A 22,715-nucleotide genomic window follows, 5' to 3' on the forward strand; every position below is an offset into this window, starting at 1 on the left:
TGAGATACGAGGTCAATTCTTTCAGCATCCATGCTCACAACTGAAAACGCATGTATCTCAAGTTGCTTTTCGCCATTGAAATGAATGGAAATGCCTTGAATCTGTTCCAGCCCCCCCTCTGCAAAAAAAAATTGTGTACTTTAATGAGGAAAAATAGCACCCTATAATATTGTACTTCATAAAAACATACAATATTTACATAATTTGCCCCAGATTATCGCACTACTCGTCACTTTAAACCGCATACACTCCTTGAAGTCTCGGCGCCCTTTGCACAATGGTCATTGCACCGGACTATTGCAATATTAGTCATTCCAACTGCTCTAAGAGCTAGAGGACTCTGGATCTTTTTGCACAATTGTCAAAAAAAATTAAATAAATAAATGTACCGCCATTACCAGATAACTACCAACCTAATACTGACATTGGAATATATGGTACATGGAGACGGAAGATACGTCAGCTCCCCAGCATTTAAATTATTATTTATTTATGTATTTATATGTATTATTTATATTTCTTCTCAGATGATAAATAATCTGCCTGTGAGCATTGTTATATCATGTCTGTCATTTGTCTACATGTGTTGCTCCACCATTTGTGTTCAAATACCCATTGCTTAAAGGTCAGATGACAAAGATGTTATGGGGTCCGTTCAAATTCATATTTGCATTGTTTATATGTTATGTAATACATGCACGTCACTTCCAGCAAGTTTTCAACCATAGTTTAGCTAACAAAAATGAGGTTTTTATGACGCATATTGAGTCCTCCCCGAACATACCCGAAGCTCAAGACACCGGGGTGTGGTTACTCTATCCACCGCAAGGGCTACCAGAAGTGACGTTGCAATCGCCAAACACAGCGCGCTACACACTATGCGCAATCGCGAGAAACGTGTTGGAATATGTGGAGGAAGGGGATTTCGACGTACAGGAGCACCCAACTGAACTTGGCTTCGTCAAAGCGTACATGTTTGAGCCGATCAGACAGTGACGACGACGAGCAGCCAAGTAGCAGCTGTACAACAGAAAAAGAGAGTGGCCACTGACTCGATGTGACGGCGTGTCAAAAGCATGTCTTTTTATACACTCATTGCTTGAAATAATGCCACCCCAGGGGTGCCAATATTTTTTAGCACGGCTATACGTATTATATATTCATATATGTTGCAGTGACATGGCACAAGCTTGTACATCGTATGCAGTATTCCGATGTATTGTGTGCCCCTCGCTCGAGTTGCGTTATAACACGTCGCACACAAAGTCTTTGCCGTGTGTCTGCTGGCTTGTCATATATGCAAAAGTACAGACGACAGTACTGAAAAGTACTGCTTAAGTCTTTTTTTTCCTACTCCCCAGTGCAAAGTAACCATAATAGAGTCGTAGGTATATACAAGGAAATCCTCCCCTCTTGTCTGCGCCGCTTCACTGCGAGATTTAGTTCTGTTGCTGCCGGTTGAGGTCCCGATGGCCGTAGGAAAAATAGTTGGCACCGCAGCTGGTTTCAGCTTCTGCCTCTGTATCCAATGCTTTCTGCTCAGCCTTTCTCAAAACACGCCGGTTCGAAGTGATCAGCACAGTTTGGAATGTTTGCCAGGCACCCATAGCTGACCACGTTTCTTCCCCTGTCGAGTGACTTTCACTATCCACTGGTCACGTATTCCTTCTTCACTTGGAAAGCCAAAAAAAAAAAAAAACCTCTTGCCGCTGCTTGAACCATTTGTACAACCAAATGCCACACAATAAGCCATCGTGACATCGTTAAATCATACGACAACTAATATACTAGGATGGGAACAACAGCATGCAACAATAGCACACAGCACCAAATGAACAGGATGTTTGGCTTGTGTGACGTCACAGCGCCGGAAAGAGACGAAGACCGGAAGGCGCGGGATGCAAAAAGCACAAGGCGCATTCTGCATCATATCGATTTAACTTCTGTATGTCTGCCATATAATCACTTCGAAATGGCAGTGGTGGTGTGTAAAGGGGTTCTAGAGTTATCAAGAAAAATGTTTAAATCTTTGTCCTCTGACCTTTAACGGATGATAGCACTGCAATATAGATGCTATTTGTTAGCAGGACTATGGCGTTTCCCATTAGCATTAAGCTAGCAGACTCAAATTCTAAGCTAGGTGGTCGTTACAAATACACAACGTGTAATTGTCTTTGTTTGATGTTTAGTTTGACAGTAAACTTCAACTGGGAGTGGCAATAAACAGCTTAAAGACTTTTTGGAAGAATCAGAATCAGAATCAGAATCATCTTTATTTGCCAAGTATGTCCAAAACACACAAGGAATTTGTCTCCGGTCGTTGGAGCCGCTCTAGTACAACAGACAGTCAATTTACAGAGCACTTTGGAGACATCAAGACATTGACAAAAAACAATTGTGCAAAAAGATGCAGAGTCCTCGAGCACTTGGAGCAGTTGGAATGACTAATATTGCAATAGTCCGGTGCAATGACCATAGTGCAAAGGGGGCTGAGACTTCAAAGAGTGTATGCGGTTTAAAGTGACGAGTAGTGCGATCATCTGGGACAATGTTGGTTGTGCAAATGTTACAGATACTCCTCAATCAGTGTGCAAATGGAGCAGATGCTACTCTGGCATGAGTGGCCAGTATATGCAAATAGTGCAGCATGGCGAGACAACTACAGTGAGTGCACGAGTATTACATAATTGGCCCCACAGAAATGTGACAACGAACTCAAGTCAAAAAAAAATTGCCAGCTTGTTGTAATGGAATTATAGGTTAGGTGTTTAAGAAGTTGATCGCAAGAGGGAAGAAGCTGTTGGAATGTCTACTAGTTCTAGTTTGCTTTGATCGGTAGCGCCTACCTGAGGGAAGGAGCTGGAAGAGCTGGTGACCGGGGTGCGGAGGGTCCGAGAGGATTTTGCACGGCCTTGTCTTAGTTCTGGCAGTAGTGCAAGTCCTCAAGAGTGGGTAGGGGGGTACCGACAATCCTTTCAGCAGTTTTGATTGTCCGTTGCTGTCGGAGTTTGTCCTTTTTTGTAGCAGCACCAAACCAGACTGTGATGGAAGAACACAGGACTGATTCGATGACCGCTGTGTAGAACTGTCTCAGCAGCTCCGGTGGCAGGCCGTGGTTTCTCAGAAGCCGCAGGAAGTACATCCTCTGCTGGGCCTTTTTGAGGACGGAGTTGATGTTGGTCTCCCACTTCAGGTCCTGAGAGATTGTAATTCCCAGGAACTTGAAGGTCTCGACGGTTGACACAAGGCAGCTGGACAACGTGAGGGGCAGCTGTGGCGAAGGATGCCTCCTGAAGTCCACGATCATCTCTACAGTCGTGAGCGTGTTCAGCTCCAGGTTGTGTCGGCCGCACCGCAGCTCCAGCCGCTCCGCTTCCTGTCGATATGCAGACTCGTCACCGTCCTTGATGAGGCCGATGACAGTGGTGTCATCTGCAAACTTCAGGAGTTTGACAGTCGGGTTCGCTGAGGTGCAGTCGTTCGTGTGGAGAGTGAAGAGCAGCGGAGAGAGGACACAACCTTGGGGCGCCCCAGTGCTGATGCTGCGTGTGGATGAGGTGGCCTCCCCCGGCCTGACCTGCTGTGTCCTGCCCGTCAGAAAGCTGTAAATCCACTGGCAGATGGCAGGTGAGACGCTGAGCTGGAGAAGCTTGGATGAAAGGAGTTCAGGGATGATGGTGTTGAACGCTGAGCTGAAGTCCACGAACAGGATCCTCGCGTAGGTCCCTGCACTGTCGAGGTGTTCTAGGATGAAGTGCAGTCCCATCTTGACTGCATCATCCGCAGACCTGTTCGCTTGGTAGGCAAACTGCAGGGGGTCCAGCAGGGGACCTGTGACACTCTTGAGGTGGTCCAGCACGAGACGTTCAAAGGACTTCATGACCACAGATGTCAAAGCGACAGGCCTGTAGTCATTCAGACCCGAGATTGCAGGTTCCTTGGGGACTGGAATGATGGTGGAGCGTTTGAAACAGGATGGAACTTCGCACATTTCCAGAGATCTATTGAAGATCTGAGTGAAGACTGGAGCGAGCTGGTCCGCGCAGACTTTGAGGCAGGATGGGGACACATGGTCCGGGCCTGCCGCTTTGTTAATCTTTTGTTGTTTGAAGATGCGTCTCACATGCTGTTCATGGATGGTTAACGCAGAAGTCAGAGGTGTGATTGTGGTCGCGGGTGCGGCCGGGTTGGTGTGTGGTGTGAAACTGTGCTTTTCAAATCTGCAGTAGAAGGTATTCAAGTCGTTGGCTAGTGTGCTATTGTTCTCAGCTTGGGGGGATCGTCGCTTGTAATTAGTCAGCGATTGGAATGCATGCCAGACTGATTTAGAGTCGTTTGCGCTAAACTGTTTTTCCAACTTTGCTGCATAGTTCCTCTTTGCAATGTTAATTTCTTTAGTCAGCTGGTTTCTAGCTCGATTATACAGGGCCCTGTCCCCGCTCTGATATGCGTCCTCCTTAGCTTGGCGAGCGTTAGCAGTGCGGCGTTCGTGTTAGCTTGAGGTGGTATGTAGACTCCAGCCAGTATGAATGATGCGAACTCACGTGGCGAGTAGAATGGTTTACAGTTTAAAAATAGCTACTCCAAATGCGGGCTGCAGTGTGTGCTGAGCACCGTGACGTCCGTACACAATTTTTCGTTGATCACTAATTCTATCTGCTGCTTCTTGTAAAGTTGAGCGCTCATTTCGATTTCTCGAAAAAACTCTCAGGACGAATCAGAATCGTTTTTATTGCTGTTGTCAGTGGAAGGTACACTCCCAACTAGGACGTTTTCTCGGTCCAGTGGTACAACATGAAACATAGATGGTAAAAACAAAAATTCAAATATACAGGTAAATAGACTAAGAAGAAGATGGAAAATAAACAATGTGCAATAAGCATACTGTAGACAGTGTGCCATTGTTTCTCACATAACTCGTAAGTCGAGTCACTCGTATCGCAAGGCATACTGTGTTACGTATTGAGAATACGGTGACTCAGTCACAGGGATTCAGTGGACATCAAGACACACACAGGCACCGGGTGCGTGTCTGTTCCGTTCACCTCATTCGTATGATTTGTGAGCTCACGCTCCACTTGACCATCATTGGCTACATTCTGCATTCAAAACTATTTGCGAATGGTAGACATAAAAAAATAAATAAAGGAATGTTGTTGTTGTTGTTGCAAAAATTATATGAGCGAGGCACTTGCCAAGTTGAGGCTACAGATTTCTAAACTTGTCTTTTTAAGGCAACAGCAAAAGTTATTTTTTATTTTTTGGGGTGAAATTCATGTTTTTTTTGAATTCTTTGAACACTGATTTGGTGTGCAAATGAGGTGTGGCTCATTTTGTGCAGTAATAAAATATATATACCCACGTTTTGAATAATAATAAAACAATTATATGTAGATGTATTTTATTTTTCCAATTACAAAGCATGAACAAAAATCATGTATTAAACTGTGGGGTTCAGTACCATCAACAATGTTAAGAACCATTGATGCAAAAATGTGAGCTTTATCGCTCAGCAGAAATGACATCATCAAACTAATTACTCTGAACATGGGTAGACCTAAGGTAAGTCCTCTCTTCTCGTTTTCATATTTACATAATGGAGTGGGTCACTGAAACCAACTCAGAACACAACCTATTTTTTTTGTTTTAGGTCAGTAATATTGGTTGCTCCAACAGAACAGAGAGAATATATTGCTGTGAGCATGGTTGTATGCTCTGTTTATATGCGTGGGCCCTCCGAGTGTGTTAAAGTAGCAGTTGTCTGAAGATTTATAATTACTGTAACATCTTTGCTATCCGTTAGCCAGTGGTGTTTTGCCAGCCAATTGTAGACACACAGACAACCAAGCTGCCAAAGAAGTGCTGCCAAGAACTCACACAAGAAAACAAACAAACCCCACACAGGAAGGCTGGAAACCGGATTGGAACCCCTAATCTCAGAACTGTGAAGCGGATATACTAACCTCTCGATTTTCAAACATTTATATATATATGGGGGACAGACTGTAAAAACTGTGGGGTGATCCAAATGACCCCTGCACGGAAAATGCCCCCGCATGCAGACACATGCACAACAATATGTCATCTATGAATATGTGACGAGAAAGGTTGCCTGCTAAAAAAAATCATATCACATCTGGCCACAATGTACTGTTTGTTGGAAGCCATTCTCAAACATCCAGCTTGAAGGTCATTCAAGGTAAACATTTTATGTCCATCCAGTCATTATTCTTTACACTAAGCCAAGTGAAGCAATATAAAAAAAAAAAAAAAAAAAAAAAAAAAAGACCTTTGTGAGTGTGGGAAGAATAATATCACACTGACGAGTATTGACACTTTTTCGACAGGAGTGTTTACACATCGCAATGAGGTCATTCAGACTTCACTCCCCCTGATTTCAATCTATGCTATCTTTTGATATGAGCATTCAGCCAGATGGGCTATGAGCTCCGCAACAGCTCAAGGACAGTTTGGGGAGGGATTCACAGTCTGCAGAATCCCTGAGCCAGCCAACACCCAAACACACACACACACACACACACGGAATAGTAGGGCCTTCCAGGTGGTACTGGGATCAGCGCTTGTACTGTACTTTCATTCCCATCAGCGCTTATCCGGCGGAATTGCGATGTGCAGTGAGCTAGCTAGCTATGCCTTCATCCCGAAAGTGCATCTTCCCTTCGGATCGTCCGCTGCCATGGTTGCTTTAGAATGCCTAGTTGTTGGCTGTGAGTGTGCGCACATCACACAAAGAAAGGTGGAAAACGTAGGAGGGATGAAATTTGTGTGTGTGGGTTTTTTTTATTTTTTATTTTTAAATCAAACTCAACAGCAAGCGTGTGGACCGGTGCTTTGGGTTGGTGTGGCCGCTTTACAGTGCCTCATTGTTGGCTGTGAGTGCACGCACATCATGGAGAGAAGGCAGGAGAGCGAAGTAATGAAAACAAAAATAATAATAATTACAAGATAGCCAACGTGGACAGGGGCTTTGCGCTGGCACGGCCGCTTTAGAGCACGTTGAAAAGCCACCCGAAGCTTAAAGACAATATATTTTCTCAAATATTTAGTTATGTGTAGGCATAAGTGCATTTGAGAGACTTTTTTTCCCCACAATTTTGAAGACTCCGTTTATATACTTGGCAATTTTGTAAAATGAAATTCTCAACAACACCCTTCAATGTAATGTGTCAAATTTAGAAGACATTTATTTTCACTTTATATGGAGTTTAATAACCCAAGCAAAACTCAAGTTGATCAAGATGTTCAAAGGAGAAAAATCCACTGTATGTCTCTACTGGTCAAACAGTGTCAACACCACGCAACACTTGCTGGTATCTACCAATCCAGACTGCTATGAAAATGTCAAGTGGATCTTTGCTGGTGGATGAGGAACGCTTGCCAGGGACTTGTGTATGGGGGAGGGTTTACTTAGGTGGGCTGGGAGGGTGATGGTGGGGGGTGGCGGTTGGGAGAACACAGGCTGCTCGTACATGCTCGACATTCCTCAGGTGTTGTCAGCATAGCTTGCTCAGTAATTGCCTTGCTCTGAAAACACGCCCCACACCACACTTCACGAGCAAACTGAACAGTGGGAGGGAAGGCAAGGCGGGTGGGCAGTCAATATGTAATTAGATTTAGGCATAATGTGAAGCAGATTGATTCTTTTTTATTTGTATTTTTTTGAAAGAACGAGCATGCCAGAGTGGTTTCTGATGAGTAATGACACAAATAACTGCATGCAGTGCAGCTCGAGCTGCAGTTTGTGGCTGAAAATCAGGAGCTTGATTTTTGCTGCAATCTACAAAGATTGGGTGGTCAGGTGTGGTGGTCAGTCGCGGATCTCTGTTGATTTGCCTCCTATTCCATAGACTATGCCAGATGTCATCACTTTCATCCTTGACACCACAATCGGAGAAGAAGAAGCAGGTTCTTCCTGTCTGGGAATGGGAACGCTTCTCTTCCATTTCCACCCCTGCCCCCCCTCCTTGGCTGGCTGACTGGCTAAAAGATGGGGGATTGTGTGCAGATGTGGCTGGAGAGAGGCCAGCCCCTCTGCCCTGGGAGAACATGTGGTCTGGGAGTGTTTACGCTGGCGCTCTTTCAAGCCGTCTCCCACACAACATGCTGGCGTCGGCCTCCTCATGACAAAGAGGGCGCTCTCAGGTTGCAGCGACACCAGCAACTGTTGATTCACTGTGTTGACGCAGAGGAGCGACAACAACGTCAAACAAAAAAATGTGACCTGCAGTGACCCCCTAAAAGTCGCATAAATATCAGGCACCGGTTCCTTAAAATAACATATGACCACAACTATCCGTGTGTTGTGTGGACAAAATATTCTGGGATTCTAGAAATATCACTGACTTGTTAACCCCCCCCCCCCCCCCCCCACCCCCCACCCCCCCTCCCCCACAGATTCCCCACATACTTCAGATTCTCCTTTGTGATTTAGGCCCAGAATAAACAGCAGTGAACAGAAAAGAGCCAAAAAGCATTGTTCGCTCCCCACACCAATGGCACTGAGCCTCCTATCACTGTCTCAAACACTCACCTGTGGTTTTGCCCGCCGCCATTAAATACCAGTGAAAAGCGGGGGGCGCAATCTGCACGAAAATGTATTTGTGATCATTATCAATAAAGATTCTTTCATGCTCTCCTTGAAATTAATGCCATAAATCATCACATCTCTCTCAAATGACATGCAACATACAAACAACCCAAAAAGATTGTATTTTGTATTTTAAGTGAGCACACACAACCTAACCTCTCATTTATGTAAGTATTCAGTGCCCCCTGCAGGTTCACATTACTGAAAACTGCTCTACAGAGAGTGTATTCACTAATAAGATTACTGTACGATGGTGCAGTGAGATTACATTGAGCTGCAGTTGAATATTTAAATATATTTCATGCACCGAATACATAAAATGTGCAAATTTTGCCATCTCTCAATTTTGTGACTATATTTATACTTCATTTGAGGTATAAAAAAAACGTAGATTGAATGGGGCCAATCGCATAACAACTCTAAAATTAAATTAGTATAAATGTTTTGTTGCAGATTGATTAAATGCCCATCTTGATTAATGATTTAAAATGAGATATACATTTAATTACCCTCTCTTTAGTGTCTCTGACTTATACAATAATGCAACATGAAAAACATTGTCATACATATATTTTCTTTTAACAAATAAGAAACTTTACGTGTCATGTCCTTGCATTCCCGTTAAGCGCTGCTGTCCTCAAGTAATGTTACGACTCTGTTTATTCCAGTTTATTCGGCACATCGAATTAGAAATACAGATCCGTTATTGCTTCGTGCGAGAAATGCTTAGCGAGGATTAAATTGTTCATGAAAAAGCCACAAAACCCAGATTGCTTGTTTGAATATTATGTTAATAGTAATTTATTTGGCAAAAAGGCAATCAAACCCCAAAGTGGCAGGTATATTACTCCAACTACCTTTTATGACCACCAGGGAGAGCCATTTGTCATGAAAAGCAGCGCTTCCGTTTATCAGACTTTTTCTTTTTCTTTTCTTTTTTTTTTTTTTTTTTTACTTTTGAATGACTGTAGTTTGGCAATGTGTTGGTAAAAGTAAATGTCACAGGACACGAATAGAAATACGTTGAATTTGTAGCCTTCTTAAAAATAAGGATTAGGATTTCTCATTTTGTTAAAGTTTCAAAGGAAAACAATACAATGAATGAATACGATCCACATGGGTGCAGGGATGAGACTCATCCCGAAGTGAGACCCCAGCCCACTCCCGCGGTCCTCCCGCGACGGTGGGCTAAAAAAGCGCACGAAATAGGAGAAAAAGGAGGTGTGCTGACGCATGCGCAGACGCCCTCCGCCGCTCACTTCTCCCGTTTTTGTGTGGAATCAAGCTGGTTACGTCACGCACTCGTCCACGGTGCTCGGAGCTGGACACTTAGCATCCACTCATGCGGTTGCACGTTTGAGGAGACAGTTTGGCGCTCCGGGGACCAAAGCGCCATTTCTTTCGGGTGAATTTGCGTTTGCCCCTGATTTTATTTGCAGAATCCAGTGAGGGAAGCCGGTGTGCTCGCGTGTATGCGTGTGAGAGCGAGCGAGCGAGCTTGTGGTGGTGTGTGCTGAGAGGAGCCACGCTGTGCATCATGTTTGAATGCTGAGCGTCCTTTCCAATATATATATATATATTTTTTTTTTGTACATGAGAGTACAGCTGTAACGCCTCGTCTAGCGTCAGCTGGTACTCCATTGATTCCCCCCGCCTCGAAGAAGGAAAAAAACAAAAAGAAGAAGAGGCGTGCTGGGCTGAGGGTGCAGCCGAAGGAACCCACCCGGATCATCGGCTCTGATGAGGTGCTAGGTCGGACTACTTTGGGCTCAGAGATCCAGCCAAGTCGTCCACAACACACCGCTCATTTCCCAATTGCTCAGGAGATGGCGATGAGCTGGCTCTATTTGGGATTTCTACTCAGCCTGGGGGTCATCGCTCCGAACGGTGCAGCTGAAGGTAAGAAGCCTGTTGGCTCCTCCGGCGTTGTCATGCTCCGACCAAAGCGTGAGCACTTTACTTTGTGCACATAGCACCTATCTAAACGCAGGCCTGTGCAGCACGCACGCACGCACGCACGCATGCAGCCTCCTTCCAATTGTTACGATCGATTCATTCATCATTGAAAGTGGTGCACAGTAGGAAGCATTCGGCCTCGAACTGATCTGATTTGATTTAAGGGCCTACGTTGTAAAGAACAGCAGACCATGATTGAATTGATCAAATGAGCGGCTAGAACAAGGCAACCGACATACTGTATCCTCCTTGTGTATGTTTTTGCCCCCCCCCCCTTAAAGTAGCTAACATGTGTGTTCCTTATGAATGATGGTTATCGTTACCTGAGGTGTCAATGACAGCACTGTGTGCCATAAAAGACTGAGCCTGCATCATCCTTGATTCGACTAACGAGATTTGAACCTCATCGACCTGTTGAGCTGCTCAGCTTGTAGGTGAGCATTGGATGACAATGTAATGTGCTTATGAGCAGTCCTCCACAGCGTGCTAACCTGGATGCAGGATAGTTTGGATTGCAAGGGAAGGCTGTGCTTCAACTACTGTGTAGAGAAGTCAGTGTGGGTCTATGCATTCACAGGGTGTTGCATATTTGTAATGTGACATTGCATTGCTTCCATATGTCCTCTAAAGACAGATTTCCGCGTCGTTCGATATTATATAAGCTACATGCTGTATCAAGGGAAGGTTTTTCCCAATGAAAGCCATAGCTGAGGTTACAAAAGTCACAAAGCCCCTCCCATCTCCTCCATCAGTATGTAACATCTGGACACAGGGAGACCATTAATCCAATTTGGATTTGAGGGCGAGGGACCTGCTGAAAAGCAACATAAACCTCAGTTAGATTTTAGAATTTGTAGAAATGTACACAATGGTTACATCACACAAGGAGTCGGCGGCTAGAAATGTTATGGCTGTTGTTTGTGCACTTGGCCAACTTCGCCCGGTGGGTGTTTGATTCAAATTTGAATATGAAATCCAAAGACCAACGTGAACTGGTCCAAATTCTGAATGATAAAGCACATGGGCCACAGATGTATTTTATGAATGAGAGGGGATTAGCAAGAGGAAGGTCAAAAAGTCAAAACGGTTCAATTCCGAACAGACGGCTTTTCCTTGTGGGGTTATCACGGTTGTAAAAAGTGTGGTCTCTATGCACACTCTGGCCAGAAAATGTGCTGCGTAAAGTCTAGCACAGGACTGACAGTCTTGTGTGTGGTTTTCTGAATGAAATGCCTCAAACTATGAGATAATTTTTTTTTTTTTTTTTTTTTTTTAAAGCAGATACTGTAGTCTTTAGACTTCAACATTTAAATCATTAACATTAAAATGGTCACCTCATTTCACCATATTTGGTTTAATCTGGATTATGATGACATGTGGTATAGAAAATGAATGAAGGGATGGAAGATTGCAAGAATCTGGGAAGTTTCAAAATTGGGAACTTTCCATTGGAATTTAAGTGGAATTGACGTTAATAAAGTGGAAAATTAAAAATGGTGTTTTCATTGTAGAAAGCCTCATAATTCCTCCATCACATACAGTACACTGACAATTCTTAAAATCGTGCACACTGCTCAATGGCAAGCGGATTCGACATTTAAAAGCTAAATTTGACTACCTGGAATTAACATTGTAGATATCAACAATGTCTTTCTGCCTTATCCTTATTAGATTTTCAATATAGTAGGTATGTGCGAATGGTTGTTGCTTTATATGTGCCCTGCGATTGGTTGGCGACCATTTCAGGGTGTACCCCACCTCTCGCCTGAAGATGACATGCAGCACGCCCATGACCCTTGTGAGGATAAGCGGTACAGATAATGGATGGATGGAATTTTCATTCAAGATATCTGTAACAAAATTGTGACTAGTCAAAATGACAGATCTATAATTCAGTTTAGTCAAAACTGAATTACAGATATCCACAATGTCATTTCGTCTAGGACAAATTATGTTACTTTTACCGTTCATTTGTATGCAGTTTATCATATATATCTACGATCTAGCTGCCAATATCCGCGAGTGAATACGGATATCTGCAACGGAATTGTAGATATCTGTAACTCCAGTTTGAGATATCCACAATATGAATCTGACTACTCAGAATTAAATGTCAGTTGTGGATAGGAAGAATGTAGCTACGGATTTGCAAAGTCTTTTTGACTATGCCAAACTCAACTATAGACCTCTGCAACACGTCCAGTGTGTATCTGTTAATTCATAACAAGGCTATCTTTGCTGAAAGAACAAAAAAAATGCATTTTTATAATATTTATATTACCGTAATTTCTCATGTATAATGCGCACCCATGTATAATACGCACCCCCAAAGTTGACCTAAAAATTCTGTAAAACCCTTCTACCTATGTATAATGCATTTTTACAATTTTGCTTCTACCCATATGATCAAAACATGTAGTATTATCTGCATTTTGTTAGTTTTTTTCCCAAATAGTTATTCTGAAGTTAAGCACTTTATTTGAACATGTAATCGTTTTTTGAATTTTTATTTTGAAATTCACAGCCCTACTTTTATTTAGCAAATTAGAAAACACAGTTGTGCTCATATTTTGATTACCCAGGCAGAATTTGTAGGACTGGTACAATTCTTTAAAGAAAACATGGACCAGGCGAAACATTTAATTTTATTTGAATGGGATTAAAATTAAATGGTCAGGCATTTCAGAAAAGCATTATCATTAAACAAAATATAACCATAAAGAAATTAATGGTTGTTGTTCAGTTATCAGTCATATTTAACAAAAAATATTTCACAAATTCTGCCAGGATATGTAAACTTATTGGCACAACTTTACATATATGCAGTCATACGTACGTACGTATCCCTGTCATATTGGAATGAAAGTGTAGGCTCCAATTTTTTATAACCACTAGGTGGCGGTGGCATTTTGGAATGAAATTGTACAGCTTTTTCATAACCACTAGATGGCGGCATAGATTTATAAAATGTGAAAATTTGTTTCCGTTTGCCCCTATATCTATGTATAATGCGCACTATTGACTTTTGATAATTTTTTGGGGAAAACAAATGTGGATTAAACACGAGAAATTACGGTACTTTTCCCTGCATCTTTTTGGTAGGACTAAACAAAATGGTTGCAGCTAATTCTCATTCATTCCCCTCCCAAATACCTCAGCTAAACGTCTGGACAAAAATATTATACATTAATTGTATAATAACTCTCCACCGAATGTCCCAAAAATCAACTTCAATGGAAGGAGCATTAGGCAGTATACACTATATTGGTTCATATTCCTTTGTGCTGCTGACGTTTGATCGGTTCCTCCTAATTGTGCTCCTCACGATCATCTTGTGATTGACCAGCGACATGTCCAGGGTGTAGTCCGCCTTTCAGCCAAAGTCAGCTGGTATAGACTCCATCGTTTGCTGACAGACAACTTCAGTGGTAATATACAGCACTTCCCCCGATGTATCAAAGCCAGTTTAGTTTTACAGTGTTTCTACTATTCTTCCCTCTGCTGTAAGTAAATGGGCTGGCTAAAACATGAACTGACATTACTGTAAAGTGTGAATAACTGCATCAAACAAAACTAAACTTAATTATCTTTGTAAAGTCTCGTTGTAAAGACACAATTTGTGGCTGTCCTGCTCCAGTGGATCACATTACATATAGAACCTTTGAGGAGGTCTCCCTCTGTGTTTGTTCATGAAAATTCTGATTGATGAGGTACACCTCTGGTTTGCATTGGACCTAATTGTTAAGACTGCTTTGAGGCCTTTTGTGTCATGTTTGTGTCCTAATTGGAAGTATTAATTCAAGATTCCCATCCAAGGTGGCGTTATAATTACCGAACTTGCATAATTGACCTCAGCGGCATTTAGGAGCGTCACAATGCCTGTGGTAATAAGTGTGAATGTGGGTCAGAGGCTAAAGACTCTGAATTCCTGAGAAGCCAAAACTTTGTTTGCGTGACCCTTTTAATAGGACCTGGCCTTACTTTTCCTTTAGAACTGACATTGCGAACATCTGCTGGTAAAAGTTCATCATCCCTCATAAACATTTTAAGGCTGCAACGATTATTTGAATAACTCAAATAATTAGGATTTGCACGATCAAGATTTTTGGGACCGATCAGCGAGTTTAAAACAAAAAAAAAATGATAACCGATCACCGATACGATCACAAGATGGAGGAATGTGCTTATTTAAATTACCTGTTCATTTACTGTATATACTTCTGTACTTAATTGCTCAAAAAATTATATTTACAATAAATAATGTATCTTTGTTCATCTATTTATGCCAGTAAGGCATAATGACAGACAGAACAGAAATGAATGGTCTTCTATTAGATGGCAGGAAGTAAATGCAGTAATTAATGTATCCACTTTTTGTGACATTTTTGTTTGTTGGTGTGCTGTGGGATTTTTCAATTGTAAAATATGTTCCTTGGCTCTAGTCAGGTCATGTATTCTAATTAGTCAGGTCAAACCAACATTACAACATGACAGAAATAATGGGTGCTAACTTACTGTAATTAAATTACTTTATTTTTAATTAAATGACCCATGACTCACCCACACTGAAACTTTAGAGCATGATTTGACAGAACGGCGGCATGTTTACATCCAGCCGTTCGTGCTACCACTCGCTTGCTGGGCTACGTAACGTTTTTGTTGTCTGCTTGCGAGCCGTATCGTGTTCAACGTACGGGAACATACCTCAATCAACCCTTAAACGAGCGTCCTCTCCTGTCTTGAGGACCGGTGACCACCAACACACGTTTTTCCCCATTTTGTCCTTATAATACAAAGTCGGCGCGATCCACTCTTGTTGTCGTCGCCACGGTAACGAGTGTATCCGGTCGCATTTGAGTTGACAAGATAAAGCCCATTGATCGTAAAAAACAGGATGCAGTGGTATCGGAATACAAGATTTTATTGCAGTAGTCTGACATAGTGCGGTCTTGAAAGAGCAAATTTCTCTTGTAGTCTCATCCGGGCATTACGTGTTGTCTGTCTCAGACGTGTTGTCTGTTCCACACGGCTGCTGTTTTTTAAAAAAAAATTGTATTTTATAAATAACTTTAGTGGCCGTCAGCTATTTACAGGGGTCACTGATGGTGTAGTGGTACACTCGCCTGACTTTGGTGCAGGCAGCGTGGGTTCAGTTCCTACTCAGTGACTGTGTGAATGTGAGTGCGAATGGTTGTCCGTGTCCATATGTGCCCTGCGACTGACCAGTTCAGTGTGTAGTCCGCCTTTCGCCCGAAGTCAGCTGGGATAGGCTCCAGCGCCCCGCGACCCTCACCAGGATAAGCGGTGTTGAAAATGGATGGATGGATATTTACAGGACTACGCCAAAAGACACGTGACAAGGCTAAAAATAAACTAGCTGTTGGATTCAAATATACTGTGCACGATGGCGACGCGGAGTAAATGTCTTTCGCGGAGCCTATCAATGACGTCATCGATCGGATCGGCGAATTATGACATTAAAGCCGATCAGCATAAAATGCTAATTATCGGCCGATACCGATAAAGCCGATAAAATCGGTGTAAAGTCTACAAATAATTTGATAACAACAAACGGTTGGAGCAAAATCTCCTCGACGCTTTGCAGGATTCATTTTCGCATGCACCACTCCGTGTAGAAATAATTTGGTGTGATGGTGGCAAGACAGGAGGAGAGTCCATAAAAGACGACGAAGTTTGGGATCATTTCACACTTAATAAAAGTAGATAAAGTGCAAAGTGTACCACAACGGCATGTCTACAATCACCAACACAGAAGATAACGTACCGATGTTAGTTAATTTAATATATAGCCTACCATCGATGGTTAGAATGTAAGAGGTCAAAAATAGACACAGCTCCCGGTGCACTTTCAATCGCTTTATTGAACAAACATTTGGAAAACTAACGCGTAATAAGCGGATTCATACATGAGCTGCGGATGACCACAACTCATGTGGAGTAACTCGGCATGTAGACTGGCTAACAGGTTAGCCAATTAATAGCCATCCAAATCTAGACTTGCATTCGCTGCATCCCTCACCAGGCCAGGGCCTGACTTTTACAGCCATACACACTCAAAAGTCACAGATACTACAGTACAATATGGATGGCGATCCCAAAAATAACAACTGCACCTCACATGTATATGTTGTTGTATTTCTTTTTAATCTGAATACTCCAATACCTAAAAAGTGATAGATGAGTTCCCTTAGAAAACCCCGCACAGAATTTAACGATGAAAAACTTCAGTATGCAATTTATCAAAGTCTTATTGGTGGAAAAAGGCTTTCAATGCATCCTTTTACCGCTGGTTGTTTTCCATTCTGTAAAATATAATTGCTAAAGACAAAGGTGCTTAAAGTTGGCTGTTTCTTTGCCTTCACTTCCCTCAACCACAATCCAAAAATCAGATTAGGATCAATGTTCCTCATATATTGTAAGTGTGAGCGCCTGCAGATGAAAGAGTGTTTGTTGATTCCCAATAGCCAGGGTGTGGTGTAATGGGTGTTTTTCTGGTCGCCACATAAGTGTTTACTCATAGCCCTTAAAGGAAAAGATTGTAGTGAGTGTTGGCATGGGCATTAGACCTTCTCTTTAAAATGTCTTTTTGTATTCATTTCATTAATTTCCTAATTATCACACTATAGTGTAAGTGTGTGAAGAGATGTGCATTTACGGGCATTAGATTCTTCTCACACCTCTTGAATGGAGCACAGTACACAGTCCTGTTCAAATGTAGCAGGATGCAGCGATATTTTTCCAACACCTGGAGTAGCTGTGTGAGTGGTGCTTTGCAGCTGAACATCAGTAATAGTGAAATCCTCACCTGATGCCTCGAGCTGACCACCCAGAGTTTTGTTTAGCATTGTAAAGGGTGAGATCGCAGGGGCTCTTGGTACCTGCTCTGAGGAGGTAAAATGTCTGTCTCTTGGGATGCCTGTCAAGTCTTACTTTCCTAGAAGTCACAGGCATTGTGTAAGGTCAATGGAGCGTGACGTTGATCGTGTGGCAACAAACCAGGATGCGCATTTGACTTAATTTCCTTCATTCACTGAGGAAAATTAACGTTCAATCAGTCAATTGATATTTTTTAACTATTATTTTTAATGGGATAGGACACCTGCGATTGCCTCGTGACCAGTTCGGGTGTACCCCGCCTCTCGCCTGAAGATCACTAGGATAGACTCCAGCGCGTCCGTGTCCCTAGTCAGGAGAATCGGTACAGAAAATGGATGGATGGGTGGAATAGGAGACAGAATGTATGAACTCCTGGTTACAAGTGTTGCTGCTCAGCTTTCCATAGCCATTACATGTGTTCTTCTTTAGACCACAAATTAGTTTGCAAACAAACATTGGATGTACCGTTTCAAGGTATGGGTAAGGTCATTTCCCCTCATAGGATAAATAAAGTATCTATCTGTCTATCTGTCTGTCTGTCCGTCCGTCCGTCTGTCTGTCTAATCCTGCCGCCAGGTGCTTGAAGCTAGCACACCAGAAGAAGCACAATGTCCATCCATCCATATTGAATTGAAATCCAAAAATGTGGCAAAAACTGGTTTAAGTCTTTAAGATCCATTTAATTGTGTGATTACTGTATGATTTTATAAATATTATAGTGCTATTTTTCCTATTAGTTGTTTTTCTGGGAGGCTGTAACAGATTAATGGCATTTCCATTCAGTTCAGTGGGGAACGACGATTTGAGATAAGAGTATTTTGAGTTTCGAGCATGGTCACGACACAAAGTCAACTTGTATCTTAAGGCGCCACTATAACTGTGTTGATTGCACCTATGTGACTTTGGAGTCATTTCTGAAAGAGCTAATGAGAAACGTTTTTATGAAGTGCAGCAGCAGTAGTGAAGAAAACATGACGACAACATTGAACAATGATTTTGTTGAAGTGGTTGGCTCATGTTCAACTTCCATAAAGCTTAAGTGATTACTTCTGTCGGAATGCCATTGTGAATTCCCCTGTCCGTTGTGAGAATGTTGAATAATTTACCACGTCGGTCTTCATACTACTCTCATATGCTACACATATTTTAATACTCTGTAACTTCAACTTTGGTATTCCATAATACATCCCAAAGGCCTTGACTGTACTCCATCTGAATTATTAATGCGGCACAAAAATTCAAGAATAATGACTTCCATCTGCCCTCTCTCTCCTCATATTGTTCCTTATAATGCAAATAGTCTAGCTTCTGGATCCAACTAAATTGAGTGCAGCTACATTGCTTTTACATTTGACCTTGGGGGATCTAATTACATGTTGCTGCTGCTTAGAATAATTAATTTCCTCAAAAGAGGAAAAGGACAAGATATGTGCCCTGGTTCCACTTCTACAGTTACCTGTCACTATAATCATATGCAGCAAATTCATTGAGACACAGATTTATTCCTTTCCTTTCAGGCTACCATCTTTTAGCTGCAGTATCAGCAACATTTAACAGCCGTCCAACAAACACAGCTGAATATTATTGCTGAGCCCAAAAATGATCTGAGGTAATTTGTTGAATACTTAAGGTACATAATGCTTGTTGAGAGAGCTTAGCTTTCATTTTCCAGCAGTGTTCACCCAGGATTCATTAAAGCAGCATACTGTGCATAGAACAGCTTTGATTTGCTGGTGCTAAAAGCCCAATAATTCATACTTGTAGTTATACACACAAAGAAGAGGAAACTCTCATAAAGCAGAAGTGAAATGTAAACTATTACACAGCGTGCTAGATTAAAATACATCCCTTCTCATCTCAGCCACCAGCCAACATGGGTCAAGCTTCTTCAATGTGCATTTTATTCAGGGTGTCCCAAAAACTGTCCTTACTCTTGACTGGCCATTTTTCAGAGGTGCCTTGAGATAGGAGTGACCCCAATTGCAAGTTTTTGAGATACGAGCGGTCATTTAGATGATTTTTTTTTTTTTTTTTGCTTTGATTTTTAAGCAATAATATGACAAGATATGAATGCTGTCTGGTGCATCGGTATGGTTTGGCATAGTGAACAAATGTTTAATGCTATTCCCAGTAAAGGTTTACTGTCAAACTAAACATAAAACAAAGAGAATAACACATTGTGTATTAAAACAACCAGACAACTTTCTGCCCACGGATGACTTAATGCTAACACAACGCAAAACACCAGAGACAGGCTAACAAATAGCATCTATATGGGGATGTTATAGTATTTGTAGGAGTGGATATTTAATCACAAATGGTGCAGCGACATGCACACAGAAACCATACTCTTATATTCTTTGCATATATTTCTTATCTGATTCTGATTGTCTGCATGACTGTTTTATACTGCTGACCAGTGGCCAAGTCCTTCTATTTAAATATTAAAACAATATGTTTTTATACATATATAATGGATATCGGCTAAACCGTCGGGAGTGAACAATGTGTCCAAAAACAGTTTACATTTGTCACTTAAACTGCTGTTGACAAAGTCTGTTTGTTCCAGAATTGGCCACTGTTGTTTACTGGCGCTGTGGCGCAATGCAGACAGAGAATGGGATTGACGTATTTCCGTGTCACAGATATACAATTTGACTCGACGTGCCTCCCATGCCTACGTGGCCGTCATGTGGAATGTGGGGCATTGATGTGGTGGCCATGTCTGTCTGTCGGTCTGTCAGCCAATCAAGAGAGAGCGAGTCATGGTGGCAGTGTTAACTCCGGAATACAAAACTCTCTCTGGAGTCTGGAACATGCTATTTTTGATACAGTAAACATTTTTTTGTCAAGCCATTAGCCTTTGGCAACGGATTTGGAGCTAGGAAGCATACTAATTCCTCACGGCTCATGAAAGCGGCTTGCCTATGATGAGTACGACAACAATGCCACCATGACAAAGCACACCGGTGTGGTAAGTCTGGATAAAATCTGAAAATTTCAAACATTTTCAAGCTTTTAAAAAAAAAATAAAAATAAAATATTGACAGTAATTTTGTACTGTCCTGGACGTTTTAGCCCACAAAAAGCCTACATTACAATATATTTTTACTGTACAGTAATATGGGTGCCTATAGCATATATAAATAAAAAAAAAATAGCATATATATAAAAAAATAATAATTCTACAATGTAACTGACTATCGGCTCTATCGGATGACCCCCCCTGCCCCTATTAGTCCACATCATTTGGCATAACATTTCCTCTTCACCATCACTTCTGTGATGTCATCGTACTTCCAGACCAGTAGTACTTTATGACAATTTTTCTTTCTTTAAAAATTGTTTAGTATATTTGCACTTGAAACAACATTTAAAAAACTACGAAGAAATGGGCAATCAAAGAGTGAGTTTTTAGGGGACATCCATGGTTGTCTTAAAGCTTGCACAAAAACTTTTCAATATAATCCAATTCTAAAGCAGTCTGTACAGTAACACATCGCCTTTTTGTTTCGCAGATGATATCAATTAGAAGGTGCCAGAATGTTCTTGCAGTGCATGCGTTGTGCAGTGATGGCCATATTGTGGGAGACAGATTGGGTGAAAGTGGGTCAGTTTTGCGTCCCAGCTGGTGATGGTGACTGGAGGCCTCCATTGCTTGGATCACCATCCTATCGTGTTCCGTTCCACAGGCTTCCTTTCAGCCGTCAAGATTGTTTTGACAATTTTTGATGCGCATTAAAATCAACACCACCTGTAACCACTTCTCGCAAAGTATCTCCTTTTTCCCCACTAAAGTCTCCCAGTAGGGATGTAAGTGTCAGAGCAGGACTTTGTGTACATATGTGCATTTGTTCGCTCGCTCGCTCGCTCTTGTTTAATGCTTTTTGCCATGAACAGTGCCTGCGGGCAATTCAGTATGCACTGTTTGGACAGCGCAGTGCTCCACTGGCCCAGCATGAGGAAATACAATGTGCGTGTCATAGAGCCGACAGTTTACTCAGAATCCAACCAAATCCGCTAGCTTGAACCAGAACCACATACCAGGAAGTCTGTGCATGGTTCATACAAATTAATCACTCAGCATTATCACAGTACAATATACAATGAATATTCGTGCTTTCAAGGGTTCAAATGGATTGGAGAAGGTTGGAAATAGTTTCTTTTGGATGTTTGTATATTGCCTGCATATCCAAATAAATGACTAACCTTGAGGTGGGGGTCAGCGTTATGGGCTAATGAAGAAACTCTTTAATAGTGCTTTAATAATGATGTCCCCCCCCCCAAAAAAAAAATTATTGATAATTGTGAAAGTTGTGGTCCATGGAAGATGGCAGACATTAGCTCCTCCGACAGGACACAGCTGTTAAGCCTTGACTGAGTTCAGTGCAGACATGGGTGCCATTAACCACAGTAACTTGGTGGTTGAATTTTCAGAAGTTGCTTCAAATTGTTAAATAATTTTAGCAGTACCGTTTTAGCATTGTTTAGGGTTAAGCAAGCATATAACAAAACATACAAGGAGGCATTGTTAATGGTACAAAGAGTTACGCTCTTTGGCTTGTTATTACTGATACCCTTGTGGGAAAAAAGCTAAGGAAAATGCAATAAAGACTGGACGCCATATTCCTTGGAATTTCCAATTTCCAAAATGTTTGAGTGCCGAACCATCCAAATTGCACCAGCTCACTGTACTGTCAAGTAGTAGACAGCCATATTGTTTTGGGATATTCCGATATTTGAGCAATATCATGCAAAGGTAGCTCGTCTGATATATGTTCTCCAATTAAGTAATCATCATAAAATGTTCTGAATGACTAAATCTTTTTTTTGCCGTGTCAGCATTAAAACCCCATCAATATTTTCCAAATTCAAGATGCTTCAGGTAACGTGTGTTGCATCATGTCAATGTTTAGTCCCTGTTTCAGATTTCCAAATTTGGTATATTGATTGTTTTTACTAACGACTCTACAGTCATGACCTTTTCAATGCAATTTCACGGTAAGAAGCTTTTTATTCTAGTAATCTTCTTGAATTAATCCTTATTTATTTGCTGCCATGAACTCGGGTGGCCTTTCATTTCCTGTTGTTGGGCTCGGATAGTTTGACATTTCAGCCTCACCAGGCTCTTCCAAAAAAAAAAAGTTACTTTGAAATATTGGGAAATTGCTGGGTGAATCAACAATTCCTATCTCTGTGTGAAATATTTTTGTGGGCTTTAGAAGAGCAGCTCTGGTGAGGCTGCCAATCTTTC

General features: G+C 41.8%; 1 protein-coding gene across 3 annotated transcripts in view; it reads left to right on the plus strand.

The window, feature by feature from the left end:
• The first annotated feature begins 9,866 nt into the window (after positions 1-9,866).
• The window catches only part of lrp1ab (low density lipoprotein receptor-related protein 1Ab), a 108,038-nt gene continuing 95,189 nt past the window's right edge, over positions 9,867-22,715 (plus strand). The window contains exon 1 of one of the 3 annotated variants that reach the window (XM_061774280.1): positions 9,867-10,507. In XM_061774280.1, the coding sequence (XP_061630264.1) occupies positions 10,435-10,507 (73 nt within the window). In that variant the 5' untranslated portion in view covers positions 9,867-10,434. The remainder of the gene's footprint in view (positions 10,508-22,715) is intronic. The other 2 variants (XM_061774259.1, XM_061774268.1) reach the window with 2 other exon arrangements.

The sequence above is a fragment of the Phyllopteryx taeniolatus genome, chromosome 1 (assembly GCF_024500385.1).
Source record: "Phyllopteryx taeniolatus isolate TA_2022b chromosome 1, UOR_Ptae_1.2, whole genome shotgun sequence".
Lineage (NCBI taxonomy): Eukaryota > Metazoa > Chordata > Actinopteri > Syngnathiformes > Syngnathidae > Phyllopteryx > Phyllopteryx taeniolatus.